Source organism: Chrysemys picta, chromosome 4, assembly GCF_011386835.1.
Source record: "Chrysemys picta bellii isolate R12L10 chromosome 4, ASM1138683v2, whole genome shotgun sequence".
Taxonomy (NCBI): Eukaryota; Metazoa; Chordata; order Testudines; family Emydidae; genus Chrysemys; species Chrysemys picta.
In genome coordinates, this window is record NC_088794.1 from 112,622,235 (window position 1) to 112,640,431 (window position 18,197).

The 18,197-nt window shown below is 50.8% G+C and overlaps 2 protein-coding genes across 4 annotated transcripts in view; both read left to right on the forward strand.

Moving 5' to 3' along the window:
* The window catches only part of VSX2 (visual system homeobox 2), a 44,303-nt gene extending 32,862 nt beyond the window's left edge, over positions 1 to 11,441 (forward strand). Inside the window, exons 4-5 of one of the 2 annotated variants that reach the window (XM_065593341.1) lie at positions 6,974 to 7,154; positions 8,858 to 11,441. In XM_065593341.1, the coding sequence (XP_065449413.1) occupies positions 6,974 to 7,154; positions 8,858 to 9,249 (573 nt within the window). In that variant the 3' untranslated portion in view covers positions 9,250 to 11,441. The remainder of the gene's footprint in view (positions 1 to 6,973; positions 7,155 to 8,857) is intronic. The other variant, XM_005301672.4, reaches the window with a different exon arrangement.
* The window catches only part of BBOF1 (basal body orientation factor 1), a 1,057,902-nt gene that overhangs the window by 226,291 nt on the left and 813,414 nt on the right, over positions 1 to 18,197 (forward strand). The gene's annotated exons all lie outside the window — the stretch shown is intronic.

The following is an 18,197-nucleotide window of genomic DNA, read 5'->3' on the forward strand; positions in this document are numbered from 1 at the left end:
CTTCACACAATGCATGGTCAACCTACGGAACTCATTGCCAAAAATAGTGAAGGCCAAAAGTATAACAGGGTTCAAAAAAGAATTAGATAAGTTCCTGGAGGATTGGTCCATCAATGGCTATGATGGTCAGGGATGTAACCCCAAACTCTGGGTGTCTTTAAACCTCAAACTGCCAGAAGCTGGGACTGGACAGCAGGGGATGGATCACTTGACAAATTGCCCTCTTCTGTTAATTCTCTCTGAAGCACCTGGCAGTGGCCACCATCAGAAGACAGGATACTGGGATAGATAGAGCATTGGTCTGACCAAGTATGGCCATTCTTATGTAGGAGGAAGAGAAGGATGAAGGAAAATGAAGGTCCTCTACTTAGCCGTAAAGAAGAACTAATAACGAGATCAAGAAGGCTCAGGTGTTTAATGCTTATTTTGCTCCAGTCTTCACTAAAAAGGTGACCAAAATGATGAGCAGATATTCAACACAATTAACATTAACAACAAGGGGGAAGGAATGAAAGCCAAAACAGGGAAATAACAGGTTAAAGACTATTTAGATAAGTTAGATGTATTCACATTGGCAGGGCCTGATGAAATTCATCTTGGGGTAATTAAGGATCTAGCTGAAGCAATCTCAGAACCATTAGCACTTAGCTTTGAGAACTCATGGAGGACAGGTGAGGTCCGAGAGGGCTGAACAAGGGCAGACATAGTACCTATGTTTAAAAAGGGGGACAAAGAGGACCCAGAGAATAATAGACCAGTCAGACTAACTTTAATACCTGGAAAGATACTGGAACAAATTATTAAACAATCAATTTATGAGCACCTATGTGATAAAGGATTATAAGGAATAAATAGCATGTTATTTGTTATGAACAAATCATGCCAAACCAATATAATTTATTTCTTTGACAAGGTTACTGGCCTAATGGATTCGCGGGAAGCAGTAGATGTGATATAGCTTGATTTAGTAAGGCTTTTTGACACAGTTCCACATGACATTTTCATAAGCAAACTACAGAAATGTGGCCTAGATGAAATTACTGATGTAGGTGCACAACTGGTTGAAAGACCGTACTCAAAGAGTCGTTATCAATGGTTCACTATCAAATTAGAAGGGGGTATCTAGGAGGGGGTATCTACTGGAGTCCCACAGGGGTCTGTCCTGGGTGCGGTACTATTCAATATTTACATTAATGACTTGGATAATGGAGTGGAGAGTGTGCTTATAAAATTTGTGAATGATACCAAGCTGGGAGGGGTTGCAAGCAATAGCGTAGCTAGTGGGGGAGCAGGGGGCGTGGCCGCTCCCCCACTGGGCACAAGTGGCGCCTTTTTAATTTTTTGGCACCTTTTTAATTTTTACTCTGAACGGGGGGGGGGGGGCGGACATAAAAAAAGGCACCACCTGCTGCGCCCGCTTGTACTCACCAGGCGGCACTTCGGGGTCTTCGGTGGCACTTCGGCGGCGGGCGTTTCACTCTCTCCGGGTCTTTGGCGGCATTTCAGCGGCGGGCCTTCACTCGCTCCGGGTCTTCGGCGGCATTTCGGCGGCGGGTCCTTCAGTGCCACCGAAGACCCGGAGCAAGTGAAGGACCCGCCGCCGAAGACCCGGAGCACCGCCCGGTGAGTACAAGCGCCACAGTGGGTGGCGCCTTTTTTTATGTCCGCCCCCCGTTAGCTCCACCTGGCTACGCCACTGGTTGCAAGCACTTTAGAGGACAGTATTAGAATTCAAAATAGTCTCGACAAATTAGAGAAATCAACAAGTGTACTATATTTAGGAAGGAAAAATCAAATGAACAAATACAAATTGGGAAATAGCTGGCGAATTAGTAGTAGTACTTCAGAAAAGGATCATGGGGCGTTATAGTGGATCACAAATTGAATATGAATCAACAATATGATGCAGTTGTGAAAAAGTGTAATATCATTCTGGGGTGCATTAACAGGCATGTTGTATGTAAGGCATGGGAGGTAATTGTCCTATTCTACTCAGCACTGGTGAGGCCTGGTGTGCTGTGCCCTATTCTGGGTGCCAGGCTTTAGGAAAGATGTGGACAAATTGGAGAGCGTCCAGAGGAGAGCAACAAAAATGATAACATGTTTAGAAAACCTAACCTAAGAGGAAAGGTTAAAAAAAAACTGGGCATGTTGAGTCTTGAGAAAAGAAATCTGAGAGAGGAACTGATAACAGTCTGCAAATATGCTAAGGGCTGTTATAAAGAGGTCAGTGATCAGTTTTTCTCCTTTTCCACTGAAGATACAACAAGAAGCAATGGACTTAATCTGCAGCAAGGGAGATTTAGGTTAGATGTTAGGAAAGTCTTTCTAACAATAAGGATAGTTAAGTTCTGAAATAGGCTTCTGAGGGAGGCTGTGGAATCCTTATCACTGGAGGTTTTTAAGAACAGGTTGGACAGACACCTGTCAGGGATGGGCTAGGTTTACTTGATCCTGCCTGAGTGTAGGGGACTGGACTTGATGACCTCTCAAGGTCCCTTCCAGCCCTACATTTCTGTGATTCCGTCTGTTGAGGTCTAAGGCATTAATTGTGGCAGCGCTGAAGAGCTTGAGTCTGATCTCATTAACCCCCATTTTAAACTCCATTGGTCTCACTGGAGTTCATGCCTGATTTATGAGTGTAAGTGAGAGCAGAATCTGGCTCCTTGGGTCAATACTAGAGCTGATCAAACCTCAGAGTGTCCATTCTACAAGATACTCTGACATTCCAACATATATTTTCATCCCAACTCAAAACAAAAAATTGAAGTTTCCCATTAAAAAAAAGAATCTCAGAAAAATGTCATGCTGGAAGTGTCAGAACAACCTCATCAAAGTGCTTTGTTTCAAATTTATCATTTTGACTTTTAATATCATTTATGATATTATAACATGACTTTTATATTTACAAATTATAATATATAATAGTCAAAACAAAGCCAAAATGAGGTGCTTTGATCTTATTACTCTTAAGCACTTTGATAATTTTTCATCAAAAATTTTGACTGAATTGACAGTTCTCATGAAACATGTTGATCTCACTGACATAGCATTAGCCGATAGAAAATTGTTTGCCACCTGGCAGGCTGTTGCTGTTGTTTCTACATTTGCTTCCTCTCCTCTGCTGTGAAAAAGATAGTAAATATGTTGAGTTTCAATGCATGGAGCCACCTAGTGGACATTACAGATGCTGTTACATGAAAGAGCTGTGGAAACAAGTGGCATGAGAGAGGGGTGTGAGTAATGGTGTGCATTTGTCACAGATGTGAGTGAGAGAAGTTCACAAGACTGTGTGTCCCAGGGGAGGAGCAGCAGGAAGCGTGGGGGAGGGAAATGAAGTACTGAGGGGGGAAAAGAAAGTGAAGGATGATAAAAAACATGGGTTGGGGAAGGAAAGAAGGGGTATGTACAAAAAAGAGAGAAGGGTGGGGAAGAGTGAAATTGTTACACATTTTTTGGTGATTTTCAAGACCTCCCCTTTTGTAACACTGAAACAAACACTTAAAATTAAGAACCCATCCACCCCTAATGCATTAATGGATGGACAGTCCTTTATGTACAGTAAATGCACTTTAAAAGGCACAGTGAATCACCCACGTCCCACATCTATCTCACAGGGAGAAATCTATGGCCAGCTTGGCTGTCGCTGTGTGATAATTGTTGACAAATGCCAAGATAATTTTGGTGCTCAGCTACTGCAGCGCTGAGCATCTTAGAAATTGTTTACAGGGGTGTAATTATTTGCAGTTAGCTACCCACAGAATTCGCAGCACCCAAGGTGTTTCTAATAGGATATCAAGGGAAGAACATGGGACTTCTGTAGATAGGGAGATAACTGTATCTATTTATCCAAGGTAAAATTGGCAAGCTCCATCGCTTGGTGTGGGGGTGGAGGCCTTTTGATGGCAACCGCTGTATGGGTCAGAGGTGGTGTTGCCAGTGATATTCAAAGCTGGTCAGTTAGAAAGGACTGGTACCATTTGCATTGCTGCCTCCGAGTGGGGACTTCCACAGTCCCCTTCTGCTTCATCCTCTTTGTACTAGAGAAGAAGGAGCTACTGTCCTCTGAGTGACAGGCCTGACACTGGAAAGCTCACAGGAGAAATGAACAAAGCAGTTCCTGAGCAAGAATTCCTCTACCTCCTGACTGATAAAGAGCCCTCCAACCAGGAGGGTGCAGGCGAATCCTGGAGGGCGCTCGCCAAGGGATCTATGGGTTCAGAACCATTAACAGTCCAGAAATAAAATAGCAGCAGAATGAAAATGCAAAGAATATGGGATCTTAAATGTTCAAGGAAGCTATTTACATTACTCTTTTGTGAGGCAGTCAGTGACGGTGAGCTCTCTGACTCCACTCCCTACAGTGGCTGCTACTAGGTAAGGCTGGGATGAGAGTAGCTGAGATGTTCACCCGCCATTCCCTACAGCAATGGTTTTCAACCTTTTTCCATTTGTGGACCCCTAAAAAATTTTGAATGGCGGTGCGGGCCCCTTGGGAAATCTTAGACACAGTGTGCAGACCCCAGGTTGGAAACCACTGCCCTACAGCAACTCCTGCCTGGAGAGTCTGGGGCTAACGTAGCTGGCAACTCCCCTACAGCTAGTGCCTTGGTCCATTTCCTGCTGCCCCCTGCTGGGAGAGAGCGGGACTGGAGTAACTGCTGCTGTCTTATACCCTACACAGCTCTTGGTAGAACAGGCTGGTACTGGCAGGAGCAGCATTAGCCATTCCGCCGGGCAGGGCAGAGAACGTTTTTGGTGTCACCTCCTCCCCGCGAGTCCCTGAGCAGAAAAAAAGCCAAGTCCCTCCCCCTGCCAAAAAATCCCCCAGCAGAACAGCACAGTGGTGCAGCACCCCCTGGAAGCTGGCACCCCCGCTTCCCCGCCCCAGGATACAGAAGTAACTGCTGGCGCCCTGTTCTGTCCCCAACAGCGCCTCCTCCTGAGAAAGGCTGGGAGTGGAGTAGTTGGGAGCTTCCCCACAGGGGTGCACCTGCCTCTTTCCCCTCACAGAGCTCCTTGCTGGGAGAGGCTGGCACCACTTTCGCCATAACCTGGGGTGCTCCCCACAGCCATTGTAGGGTCTGCCCAGACTCATCCATTTCAAACCGGCAAGCATGCTGACTTTCCGCTGTGCCAGAGAAAGAAACCTGTCAGCTGCATCCCCACAGCCCCCACCTGCGATGCATCCCTCCAAGTGCTCCCTCGCTGCCGGAGGGCAGTGTCTGGAGTTCATTCCAGAATTTCTCTCCCCAGGCCTGCCCTTGGGGAACCCGGCTTCCCAGCATCGGGCCCCCAGCTGGAGCGGTGATCACTGCTCCCCTCTGGCTCATGGCAGTGGAGGCATCAGAGGGTTAAGTTGTCAGCTCTGTAATGTTAAACAGGTGTCAAAGGCGCCTCCATATATCTGCAGATTGAAATCAAATTCTTTGCAGTATAAAAAGATAAATTACCCAGGCGATTCCCGCCTCATCCCACTCATCAGGCCAGCGCCAGACGGCAAGCAATTTTTTTTTTTAATGTGCTAACGACCTAATCAAGCAATCAAGTTGGAGAAGATTGCGGAGTGACCCCGAGCATCCATCTGCCAGCGAGACCCCGCCATTCATTTCCACTCTGCCATGTACTTCCCTGGAAAGAAAAAAAATTCCTAAACAAATTAACACCCAATTTTCCGTGAGTCTAATTAGTTAAATGAGGAGGTGGTTGGGGTGTCCTCAGGGAAGGAGGGGCTGCCTCACAGAGAGGCGAATGGTAACTCCGTGGCATTAATTAGCGCGGGTCAATGGCGCGGTTCCCTGGGGACCAGCTGCTTTAATTTCCCGTGATATTTCAGTGCCTGAGGCCCATCGATTCAAACTGAAATTAACTTATTTTTCAATCAGGCCCGGGCTGCCCCTGGGGCTGACTCTTCCTTTGCCGCCTTCTGAATAGACCTCAAGCAATTTTTCATCTAAAGCTGATGCCTCTCCACTACGGGAAGGGAGGGAATGAGGGGAGGGTGGGGGGAGAGCGAGACAAGAGGAATGGAAATCGGAGCGAGAACACTAATAGATTTCTGTGAGTCTCCCCCCCCAAGTCCCCTTGGTGCCACCCGAGTCTCTGCTCACTGCCCCCTGGGTCACAGCCCAGAGATTATTCTGCCAATTTTCTGAGAAGATGAGGGGCTTTTCAAATGGGGAATTCAGGGCAAGCTGTGGCGATTGCCTCCTACCCCACACACCACCCAGGGCCGACCCTCCCCACAGACACCGCTGCACACAGCCTCTCTCTGCGGCTCAGCCACTCAGTAAATAATGAAACAGAAAATCCCAGGCACCCGAGCCAAAAGCCACTAGCGAGACACTGCAATGGAAAATTAATTACATACTGCAGCAAGGGATGGGACTTGCACTGAAGCTTGGCTCCTGCCAGGGTGGGGAAAAGACACAGTCTACTGGAGGGGCGCAGGAGGGGAGGAAAGCTACAGCTGCTCCAGTAGAGGCAATGTATTGCCCCCCCGGGGTAGACATGGCGGCCCCTGCGGGAGATGTGCACAGCCACTCAGGGGAGAGGCGGAGCTGCTCCTGAGACATCTCCATGGCCCGTAGAAGGGCGCTTCCCACCCTCTCCCATGAGATAGAGGGATATTGGCAGAGCTGTGTATAGAGAGTCCCACCATTGACGTAGCAAGGGGACCTGAGGGGCATCAGCAGAGCAGCAGGTGGAAGCTTGCCCATTTCTGGCCTGCACTGTGCCCTATCCATTCAGCATGGTCAGGCCTGTGCTGTTGTCAGGAATAAAGGTGACTAAAGTCTCTCGCAACATTTGTAATAAGTCTCTCTTGTTTTGGCTTGTGATTCCTGAGGGGGACATATTTCCTCACACAGATAGCCAAAAGCACACGTTCGTGCACGCGCACACAGAATCCCAGGCTAACTTAGGGGGCAGCGACAATTCACCGGGCCTCAGTAAAGTGCTCTGCTCTTTGCAGGTTTGGTTCCAGAATCGTCGGGCCAAGTGGCGGAAGCGGGAGAAGTGCTGGGGCAGGAGCAGCGTGATGGCAGAATATGGGCTGTATGGCGCAATGGTACGTCACTCAATCCCGCTGCCAGAGTCTATCCTCAAATCTGCCAAGGATGGCATCATGGAGTCCTGCGCCCCTTGGCTCCTGGGTAAGAGACCAGCACCCTCCCTGGGCACAGCCAGTATTCCAGGGAGTGACATGTTGAAATAGGGAAACTTAGAGTAACATTGGAAGTGTTGAGTAAGGGAGGAAATTATCCCGCACTCACACTTTCCCCATACCCCCAAGCACAAGGACACTGCCTTTTATATTAGGGACTGACCCCTGGGGCATGGGGTCGGGCTGCCATCCCTGGGTCCTGACTTGAGGGGCAAGGGTATCAGCCTGTTGGCCCAAGGGTGGGGTAAGCTATCAGTCCTCGGGTCCAGACTCATGGGGGAGGAGGGCTATCAGCCCTGAGCCCAGACTCCTGTGGCATGGGGTGGGGGTACCATCCCACTGGCCCAGGTTCCTGTGGCATGGGCGTCAACATCCACTGTACTCAAAAGCCATAACAGGCTGGGTTCCCTGCTACACAGCAAGAAATTGTCTGGGTCTGACTCCTGCAGCCCTTAAGGGGTCCCCTGTGTGATCCTTTGCTTGGGGCGGGGGGCAACTTTTTTGTGCCTGTGATGAATCAAGTGTCCTCTTGAGTCCTCTTTTTGGGAGGAAGGGAGGGACTGGCATTCTCCCGCAGCTCCTTGCAGCTGAAGGCAGTCTAATTCCTGCCTGCCTTCTTCTGGTGGACCGGGGCTGTGTGGATGTGGAAGTAGCAGATTCCCTTTCACATTCCTGCTCTTTGCTTCCTGTTTTCTGATCTCTCAGGCTCATTCTGCCAAAAAGCTCATTTCTGGCCTCTTAGAAATACACTGCCCTGTCCTTCTGTCTGTGTGAATTTGGGAGCGAGAAAGGTGGAGGGGTAGGCTGGGCAAGAGGGAGGAGAACAGGCAAAGGGACACCTCTTGTCAGCCCTGTGGGTGAGAGAATAGCCAGATACCCCTCCTGCTACCTGGCTCCAGTAACAGGGTGCTGTACAAACCCCCCTCCCCCCCACACCGTTATCTTGTCATTGCTAGTTGGGTACCTTCACTGTTCGCTAGCACCAGGGAGCCCATTCTGTTAGGTCCCTCATGCCCCGGTCCTGCAGCCACACCCGTAACCTCTGGGGCAGGAAATCTCTGGCTCTTCATGATGTTTAGACTGTGCCTCCTGAAGTGGCATCATATTCGGCACATTTGTCCACTTCTAGGGTGACCAGACATCCCGATAAAATCGGGACTGTCCCGATATTTTGGTGTCTGTCCCGCGTCCCGACCAATCTTTGGTTGGGACGCATTTTGTCCCAATATCCGCTGGCAGCACTGTGTTTTTTTGCTCAGCCTTTTTTTTTCTCTCTGCCGGCGGGCACCCCCCCCATGTGCCCATGTGTCCCGATATTTTCTTCCCCTCATCTGGTCACCCTATCCACTTCTCAGAATTGGCCCTTGAGGAGCACAGGGATCTGTCCCCTCCCACCACCCTCCTCTCCCTTAGGTATGGCCTATCTCAGTTCTAGCCAAGTTCCATGCCTTTTGCTACAGGCCAGGTTCCTCCCTTATGTTTGGCCTGTTCAGAGCACAGAGTTGGCACAAGCTCCCCCCTCTGGTCTGTCCTGGGCTCCTCCTCAGTGCTGGCCTGTCTCTAGAAGAGAACTGGCCTGAGTTCTCCCTCATGCAGGGCCCAAAGCAATGGGCTCTCTGTGTGACTGCTGTTTGAAGCAAGGGTTTCTGCTTTTCCTTAATTCTGGCCTCTCTTTATCTTTGCTGTTTTCAGTTCAAGATGGCTTTCCCATGCCCAGGCGCTTTTCTAAACCCGAATACCAACAATTCTTTTTAGGGATGCACAAAAAGTCTCTGGAGGCAGCAGCTGAGGTGGGAAGGAAGCCGGAGGTGGAACGCCAGGCCCTGCCCAAGCTCGACAAGAGCAACAAGGAAGAGAGGGGCCCGGATCCCAAAACCACCATTTCCCAGGAGGAACTGAGAGAGAACAGCATTGCTGCCCTCAGGGCCAAAGCTCAGGAGCATAGCACCAAAGTCCTGGGGACCGTCCCTGGGGACCCCCCCACCCCAGCCAGGAAGCCAGAAAAAGAGGAGGAGGCAGCGTCAGAGGATGAGAGACAAATGGAGAAATCAAACTCATCACAAGAGGAGGAGAAGCAGATCTAGAGGGAAAGAGATGATGGAAACCAGCCCCCAAAGACTGTCTCCTCTGGGGGGCTGCAGCCTCCTCTCAGACTGACAGGGCCCCTCCGACAGCCCCTGCACAGGGAGTGAGGCCCCACATGGTCTCTGTGCATTTCAGGAAGCCACAGGCTCAGGCCAAGTTCTGACTGTCAGGTGTGTCCAGAGACTTCCCCTCAGGAGCATTCCTGCCCCTCCATCCTCCCTGCCCTCAGGACTATTCCTGCCACACTGCCCCCTCCTTTCTGAGGGATCAGGAATTATCACCATCTTCTTCTGAGAGGAGGCTGGGGCTAACTGAGGCTCTGGGTCCCTCTGTACCAGCCTGAGAACCAGCTTTGGGTCTCTCCTGCCCTGGTCCAACATACCCAGCCTCAGAATGAGTCTCTGTCCCACCCATTCCCATGTCAGAGCGACTCTCTCCCCCCCGGTCCAGTCTCCCCCACCCCGACCCTGAAAGCGAGTCTATCCTCTGCTGCATTCCCACCTGCCCAGAGCAGCATGAACTCCATCTCCTACAGAATGTGCTCCTCCCCAGTGTGTTTATGGCACCTGGCCATTGGCACTCAAGGACCTGATGTGGGTGGGGCTGCCCCGCTGCCCTCACAGGGACCATTTTACTCTTTCTCCAACCTAAAGCACTGCGGGACAAATCCATGGAAGTGTTTGCGTAAAACAGTGAGTCTATTTAAATGGTGGTTTGTATATTCCATGTGTGTCTTTCCTGACTGAGTGGTGGGGTGTCCCGGGGCACTCTGAGACAGGGAGGGTGGTGTGCTGGACAGCTGATTTTGGTCTCAGTTTTCCAGTAAGAAGCCAAGGGGATGGGGAAGAGCAGGCTTAACTTCCAGGAGCTGATCCCTACAACCTCAGGTACCCAAGACCCACCCCTTCCCTTTGGGAGTATCCCAAGTCCTACACCTGTCTTCCCCTGTAGGCATGCCGAAGACTCATAACCCACTCAGGTACCAGGTTCCTGCCTTCAGCCACCCTGAACACATACTACACCTGACATCATGCCTAACAGGTATCCAGGATCTCACGGGTACCCAAGTGTTGCTCCCAGCTTCACCCCTTTCAGGTAACTGAGACCCGCCTCCTCCCCTTATCAATACAGGCTCCGCCCCTGGTGCTGCACCCTGCTACATAAGAACGGCCATAGTGGGTCAGACCAAAGGTCCATCCAGCCCAGTATCCTGTCTACCGACAGGGGCCAATGCCAGGGGCCCCAGAGGGAGTGAACCTAACAGGTAATGATCAAGTAATCTCTCTCCTGCAGTCCATGTACTATATCATTTTAGCTGTAATCTAGGCTGCCTCAAACTGCTCCCTAGAAATATTTGGTCAGCACATTCTACTCCCCAGCATAAACTGCTGAGGTTTAATCATATGGATTAATAACAGAGTCCTCGCTGCAAGCATGCCCTGGTTCCAGCCTGTTTCCACAAGGCTCATTCTCAGAGACTTGGCTACAGCCCCCAGAACAGCGGGGCATGCCAAGAGAGCGAGAGGCCTGCAGGCTCTTCTGAATCTCCATGTGGAGTGGGTCAAATATTGGGGGGAAATATTCACTGAATAAATGGTTCTATATCTAACAACAATGTTTGCCAAATTAGGTATTTATTGAGCTATTCCCCACCAGCTCTGTCTCTGAGTTTCAAAGGGAGCTCCAGCCGCATCCACGGATATGCAGGCATGCTCATAAACGCTCTGAGGCATACATATGCCTTACACACAGACCCCCACATGAATACACACAGGCCCTGTCACTAACAACCAACAAAGCCCACTAGCCAGACATCACAGCTCCAAGATAACATTCTCCACCTATCCTGGTGAGGAGCCACCCTCCATGAAGGCTCTAGGACAGCAACTTACACCTGTCCTTTCTGTCCTGCTTTCCGCTGTGAGCTGCTTTTCCCCAGAGCTACTGTTTTTATTCTGTCAAAGGTTGATCCTTCCCTTCCATGCAGCCTCTGTTTGTCTTTGTCTCCAATTTGTTTGACGTGTTAGACTATAGCCCATGGTATGTAAATACTGTACAAACAGTGAGAAAAGAATTTGGTATTGAGGTGTTTGAGGTATGGAACTGTAACAACTTCTAGTCATTCAGAACCTGTGAGTTATGTGCCATTTTCTGTAAAGATATAAACAAGAATAAAGGTAAACTAAAGCTAGCAACAAGCTTGGAGGAATCATCGTCTTTTGGAGAGAGAAAGAGGGAGAGAGAGAGAGAGAGAGTGTGTGTGTGTGTGTGTGTGTGTGTGTGTGTGTGTGTATATATAAGGGAGGGCTAAATGTTGCCCAGCGGAATAAAATAAAAACATGGAGCAGCCCAAAGAATTTGCTTTGTGCCGGAGCCAATGGAACCTAAAAATGTTCAACTTCTGTTCACAACCCACTATTTCCAATAGGGTGCCAAATGTGGCCCAATGAATTCTCAGTTCTGTTATGCATAGAGAGGGAGCTGGGCCCCCCAACAAGAGACTAGCACATTTCAAGCAGCACCAAATCACATTGCAGCGAGAGAGGTGCTCAGGGGCCACATTTATAATTTGCTCCCCAAACGCCACAGACTATCTTACACTCAAAGGCCAAAATGCAAGGGAGTTATTTCCTGGACATCATGTAGGATGTAGGGAAGCTTGGGGGCCTCCTGCGAAGGGGGCTAGTGGTGTATGTTCTAAGGCTCCATACTTCAAGATTTACATAGCGCTGCTTCCAATACCCTGAGTGTACACACATGCCCCATACACAGGATTTCACTTCTCACACCTCATAAGCATCCCACTTCAGCCATGTACACTCTGTCTCACAAGCATTTATACTTTGCACACACACATATGGTCACACCTCATAGACACATTGCACACACCTTGCACACACCTGTACTTACACACTCATACTTACCCAGGCACAGTTCTGCTTTGCACACCCATGCACCTCACATACACCCTGCAGACATGAACACACTTGACGTACCAACACAATGCCATGCTTACACTTTGTGCACATCCACGACTTGCATGCACCCATTGCAGTTGTCCACACTTCACTTAAGTGTACACAGCACACTTGGCAGACATGTCATTCAATTTAATAGTATTGTATTGATATGACAAGCTATAGGAGCGTTGCCAAAGTAGCAAACATACCAGGCATCGTGTAGAGATAGCTACAGTCTGGTTTAGATGGGGCTTCACAACTGCACATGGAACCAGAAGTCCTGTTCTGCAGCATTCTCAATAAAAATGGTATGGTAACTGGCCAATACAATATATCCATGAAGTCAAGGCAGTGTCCTTCCTCCCTGAGAAAACCATTGGGCATATCTTAATTATCCTTCATTGCTCATTCACCAATGTAAAAAATACACAATGGGGGAGATGTGCCTCTTTTATAAAAGAGGTTGGTGACACTTTCGACTCAGTCTGGCACCCAGGACTGAACCGTCCATTGCTACAAAACCTTCAATTGCTATTGGGGTTGTGGAGCGGGGGAAACATACGACTCCATTTACCAAGTTAGATGTAGGGAAAAAGACAATTGAATGCAAATGGAGGCCTTCAACTGAGAAAGGCACGAGAGAGCACGTGCAGAGGGGTCCGTCTCACACGTTGGCATCACAGGCAGCGCTTGTCATGCCAACAAAGTATTACTGAACTGAAATGGAAATTGCAAGTTTGGGCTTTTACGTCAGCCCACTCTTTTCAGCACACACTTCAGTGACCTATCAGTCCTACTGGCGCAATCCCTTGATCCAGCTGATCCAGGGTACTACTCAGAGATAAAGCCACCAGTGGGGCTAGAGAACACACACTGCACCTCAGGAGGAAGTGATGCAAAGGTGTCTTTAAATGCAAAGCTCCCCAAGTCTGGACACCAAGCCAGTCACTCAGTGTAACTGAGAGCAGCCTGAAACTTGCTCTAAATTTCACCAGGCTATAGGAAAGCCCTGGCCATGAGGAGAAGAGGGACTGAAAGCTTTATTACCTAATATATATGTCACTGGAACTAACTGATTTAAAAGAAACAATTCCACATTAGCTGATACCTAACCACAGTGCCAAACTTCCACGGACTCTTAACAAATACAGAATCAGTGCCCACAAGCAAGAGGGAGAAGCTCTGCAACTGGAGATACAAATAAAGAGAGGAACAGCTAGGCAGAGAAGAGATTGAAATAGTCATTTTTATTCCTGTGTCCAAACTCCAAGGGTGTGAGAGACAGGCTTCCTCAAACTATCAGAAAGACTTAAAGACTTTCCATTAAACAGCAATAAAGAAAAACTAGGTAACCCTGTGTAGCCAATGCACTGGCCCTGGCCCTATCTTGGCGTGAAAAGAAAGTGATGCAGAGATGGCACCAGTGTCTGCATCAGGAACTGACAAAAATGACAGTGAATTCATGGGGGACCAGTCACAGAATCATAGACGTGTAGGACTGGAAGGGACCTCAATAGGTCATCTACTCCAGTCCCCTGCACTCATAGCAGGATTAAGTAATAACTAGACCATCTCTGACAGGTGTTTGTCTAACCTGCTTTTAAAAAGCTCTTAAAGACAGAGATTCCACAACCTCCCTAGGCAATTTATTCCAGTGCTTAACGACCCTGACAGAAAGTTTTTTCTAATGACCAACCTAAACCACCCTTGCTGCAATTTAAGCCCATTGCTTCTTGTCCTAGCCTCAGAGGTTAACAAGAACAATTTTTCAGCCTCTTCCTGGTAACAACCTTCAAAACTGTTATCATGTCATCCGCCCCCAACCCCCCAGTTCAGTCTGCTTGTATGACACATTATGCCAATAATTATCATCAAATTACACCTCACCCACAATGCACATAGCCCACTCCCCAACAAACCTCCTGTGTCTAATCTCCAGGCACCTATAGCTGTAATTCACTGGTGAGGGTATATCCCACATCCCCAACCCACAGAAGATGTGAGCCTAATACAGGGACCAGTTACAGAGCCTGACTCTTTAGCGCTTCAGCTCTGGAGGTCCCTGGTAGGGGGTGGGGGGAATGCGACACAAATGCTGTGGGGCTGGGGGAACAGACAGATACAGGGACTGTGGAGAGTAGAATTGATGTGGGGCTAGAGGGGCAGAATTAACTGCTGGTCAGGGGACAGGCAGATGGGGGGTTGGGGGGCACTGAATTGTTCATTTGGGGGAGAAGCTGGAAGCTCTACACTATGCGGCAGCCCACAATAGTTCTTGCAGCAAGGGGCCAAATCACTTTATCTGTTTGGGAGCACTGGCAACACTAAATTTGCCACCCCCCCATACGCAGTGGGGATGGGCGGAGGGAGTGGGAGGAGTTAAAAAAATCAAAGATGGACCAAAAACCACAATATAATATTTTTTTGAAAAAAAAACAACTCATGATTTTGGGGGCAATCTAGTGATTTTGGGGGAAGCAGTCATGATTCTTTGAATATTTAGGGTTGGCAATACTGCCTGATGGGGGCTGCTTAGGAGGGTATTTCTACTGATGGGAGGGACACTGCAGAGGGGGACAGATGTAGTGGAAGTGCAAGGGAGCAGGGCAGAGCGGGGACTCAGGCAGAAAACTAGAGGAAGGTTTGCCTGCTCTGAACCCTTACACCACCAAGTGGTGGAGATGGGGCTCGGTGTTGCCTAGGCTTAAGAAAGTGCCAATGTGACTATGAGGTAGGACTGTATCTGAGTCAGGGCCGGCTCCAGGCACCAGCTTCTCAAGCAGGTGCTTGGGGCGGCCGCTCCGGAGAGGGGCGGCAGGTGCAGGTATTCGGCGGCAATTCGGCGGACGGTCCCTCACTCCGGCTCGGAGTGAAGGACTTCCCGCCGAATTGCCGCCGCAGATCGCGATCGCGGCTTTTTTTAGATCGCGATCGCGGCCTTTTTTTGGGGGGTTTGGCTGCTTGGGGTGGCCAAAACCCTGGAGCCGGCCCTGATCTGAGTTGCTCATGTCTAGTGTGGACACACTGACCCATTTGTGCACTATTGACTGACGAGCAGACAGTGTAAGTCTCGCTTGTAGACAAGGCCTCATCCTGCTGCATAAAGAACAATCCTGGTGTTTTGCTTTTGTCACAGGGTCATTAGTATGTTGTATACACACAAGGAGCTGAACAATGACAATCAGTCCTCCTTTGAGGGACTTATGCAGTGGGGTTACAGCCCTAACCTGTAACTCTGCCAATGGTTCTGATGCTAGGCGAGACACTCCCCTCTCCCCCACCCCCGCTCCTTTTCTCTATGGAGGCAGCCCCTCCCTGTGGACAGACTTTCTTCCTCACTGGTACCTGATCAGCGCTTTAGGCAAGTCAGATTTCCACTGATCAGGGAAACAAGAGCCACAAGGGATCCCACTAATGAAGACTGAAGAATTAGAGACTCATTAACCTTCTGGGCTCCACCATTGATTCCTTCAGCATGTCTGGCCTGGCATCAAGACTGGCCTGGGCTTTGGGTTGCCAGTTTTGGTTGGACGTATTCCTGGAGGTTTCATCACAGGACATAATCTTTAATTAAAAATTAATCTGTAATTCCTGGAGACTCCCGGACAATCCTGGAGGGGTGGCAACCCTACCTGGGCTTGTCACAGCCCCCTACTGCAGGGGGATGGGGATCCCCCTCATGTTCCTCCCTCCTCATTCCTGTCCCTTGCAAAGCAATTGGTTAGATTCTATAAAAAAACAAAACCTTTGCATTAAAAATAGTTGTCTATTTAGGCCCTGAGGAAAAGAAAAACAGAAAGAAGCCGGCAGCTCTCATGTTCAGAGATAAAATCATTCCTGCCATGGGCAGGAGGCATAAATTAGATGCGATGGAATGTAGAGATTCACTCCAGTACCACAGGGGGAGAGTACACAGACCAATACCCCCGAGTCTACCTGAGGAAGATGGCCTGGCTTGATCCCATAACCCCAGTCCACCATAGGACATGGCCTGGCCCAATGACTTGTCCCATGGGTTAGGGGGATGGAATTGGGGTGGAAGATGGCACAGCTCAATATGCCCATAGAGGTAGGTGCTGAGCACACCATGGCACTACTCACAGGGGGAGCCAGCCAGGGCCAGCTCCAGGCACCAGCCGAGTAAGCTGGTGCTTGGGGCGGTAGATTGTTTGAGGCGGCATTCCGCCCAATCCTAGGGCGGCATGGCTGCTTTTTTTTTGTTTTTTTTGTTCCTCTCCGGACGCCCTGTATGGGGCGGCGGCACGGAGGACAGGAGTGCCATGCAGCAAGCCCGGCAGGGCAGTCCGCGTCCTTCCTTCCCAGCCGACCGGAGCGGCGCGGAGCCTCCCAGCAGGCGGCGCAGCAGTTGGGGCCGCATGGCAGCCCCCCGCTGAAGCCCTGGCTATCCCCCTTCTCTCTCTCTCCCCCCGTGCCCCCCCGCTAGCCAGGGCACATCTGCAGTGCAGGGAGTCCCCCTGCACCCAGGCTCCGGCCGCGCCGCAGGTGTTTTTTTTTTGCTTTGCCGTTCTGGCCGCCCCGGGTTTTTTTTTTGTTTTTTGTTTTGCTTGGGGCGGCCAAAAAGCCAGAGCCGGCCCTGGAGCCAGCCTGGCTTGACACCTCTCTGTCCTGCAATGAGTCGGGGCATGGCCTGACACAGCCTGCTCATGTAGGAGAGGACAGGCCTCCCCCAGTCCCTCACAGAGGAGAAGGCCCCACCCAATATCCCTGGTCCCATGGAGGGAGCTCAACTTGGACTGACACCCATAGTTACATGAGGGGCACATTATATGACACAGAGCCCCCACAGCCTGATGGCCCCTACATCACCCAATGCTGCAAGGTGGAGGTGGCCTGATTCAATGACCCTCCAGTCCTGTGGGAAAACAAAGCCCAGCCCAGCACATAACATTCCTGTGTATGGAGATGGTCCAGCCAGCTGCTCTCACAGGGAGGAGAAAGCCTAGCCTGACCTACTGGTCCCACAGGTGGAAGCAGGAGCGCCGCCAGCTTTCTTGCCTAGGGTTACCATACGTCCTCTTTTTCCTGGACATGTCCGGCTTTTCGGCACTCAAACCCCCGTCCGGGGGGAATTGCCAAAAAGCCGAACATGTCCGGGAAAATGGCGGCTCTGCTGCTCCCCTGACTCTTTGGCTCTGTTTAAGAGCCGAGCTGCCCGAGCGCTATGGGCTTCAGGCAGCCCCCTTGCCTCCGGACCCCAGCCGCCGGCTGTGCACTTCCCCTCCCGGGCCTCTGCGGCTCTGCTCCTCCCCGACTCTTCAGCTCTGTTTAAGAGCCGGGCTGCCTGAGCGCTACCGGCTTCGGGCAGCCCCCGTGCCTCTGGACTCTGCGCCACTGGAGCCCGGGAGGGGAAGTGCCCGGCTGGGGGCACAGGATCCGGAGGCATAGGGGCTGCCCAAAGCCCGAGCGCTACCGGCTTCACGGTTTGCCGGGCAGCCTCCAGACCCTGCGCTCCCGGCTGGGCGCTTCCCTTCCCGGGCTCCAGCTGCGCTGGGGAAGCGCCGGCCGGGGGCGCAGGGTCTGGGGGCTGCCCGGCAAACCGTGAAGCCGGTAGCCTCGGGCAGCCCTTTCCGCGTGGCTGGGAGTGGGAGGGAGGAGGGGACGGAGTTAGGGCGGGGAAGGGGCGGAGTTGGGGCGGGGCTAGGGGTGGGGAAATGGGCGGGGCCAGAGCCCATGGAGGGTCCTCTTTTTTTATTTATTAGATATCGTAACCCTATTCTTGCCACCCCAGGCGGCAGAAGGTCCAACCCCGAAATGCCGCCCCCGACAGAGGCGGCGGAAGGTCCCGCCCCCGAAATACTGCCAACGACCGGGACAGCCGAAGATCCGGCCGCCGTGGTCACCGCCCCCCAAATGTTAGTGCCCTAGGCGACCGCCTAGGTCGCCTAATGGGTTGTGCCGGTCCTGGGTGGAAGACAATGCAGACTGATGCCCCCCCCCCCATCCTGTTAGAGGAGATGACCTGATCT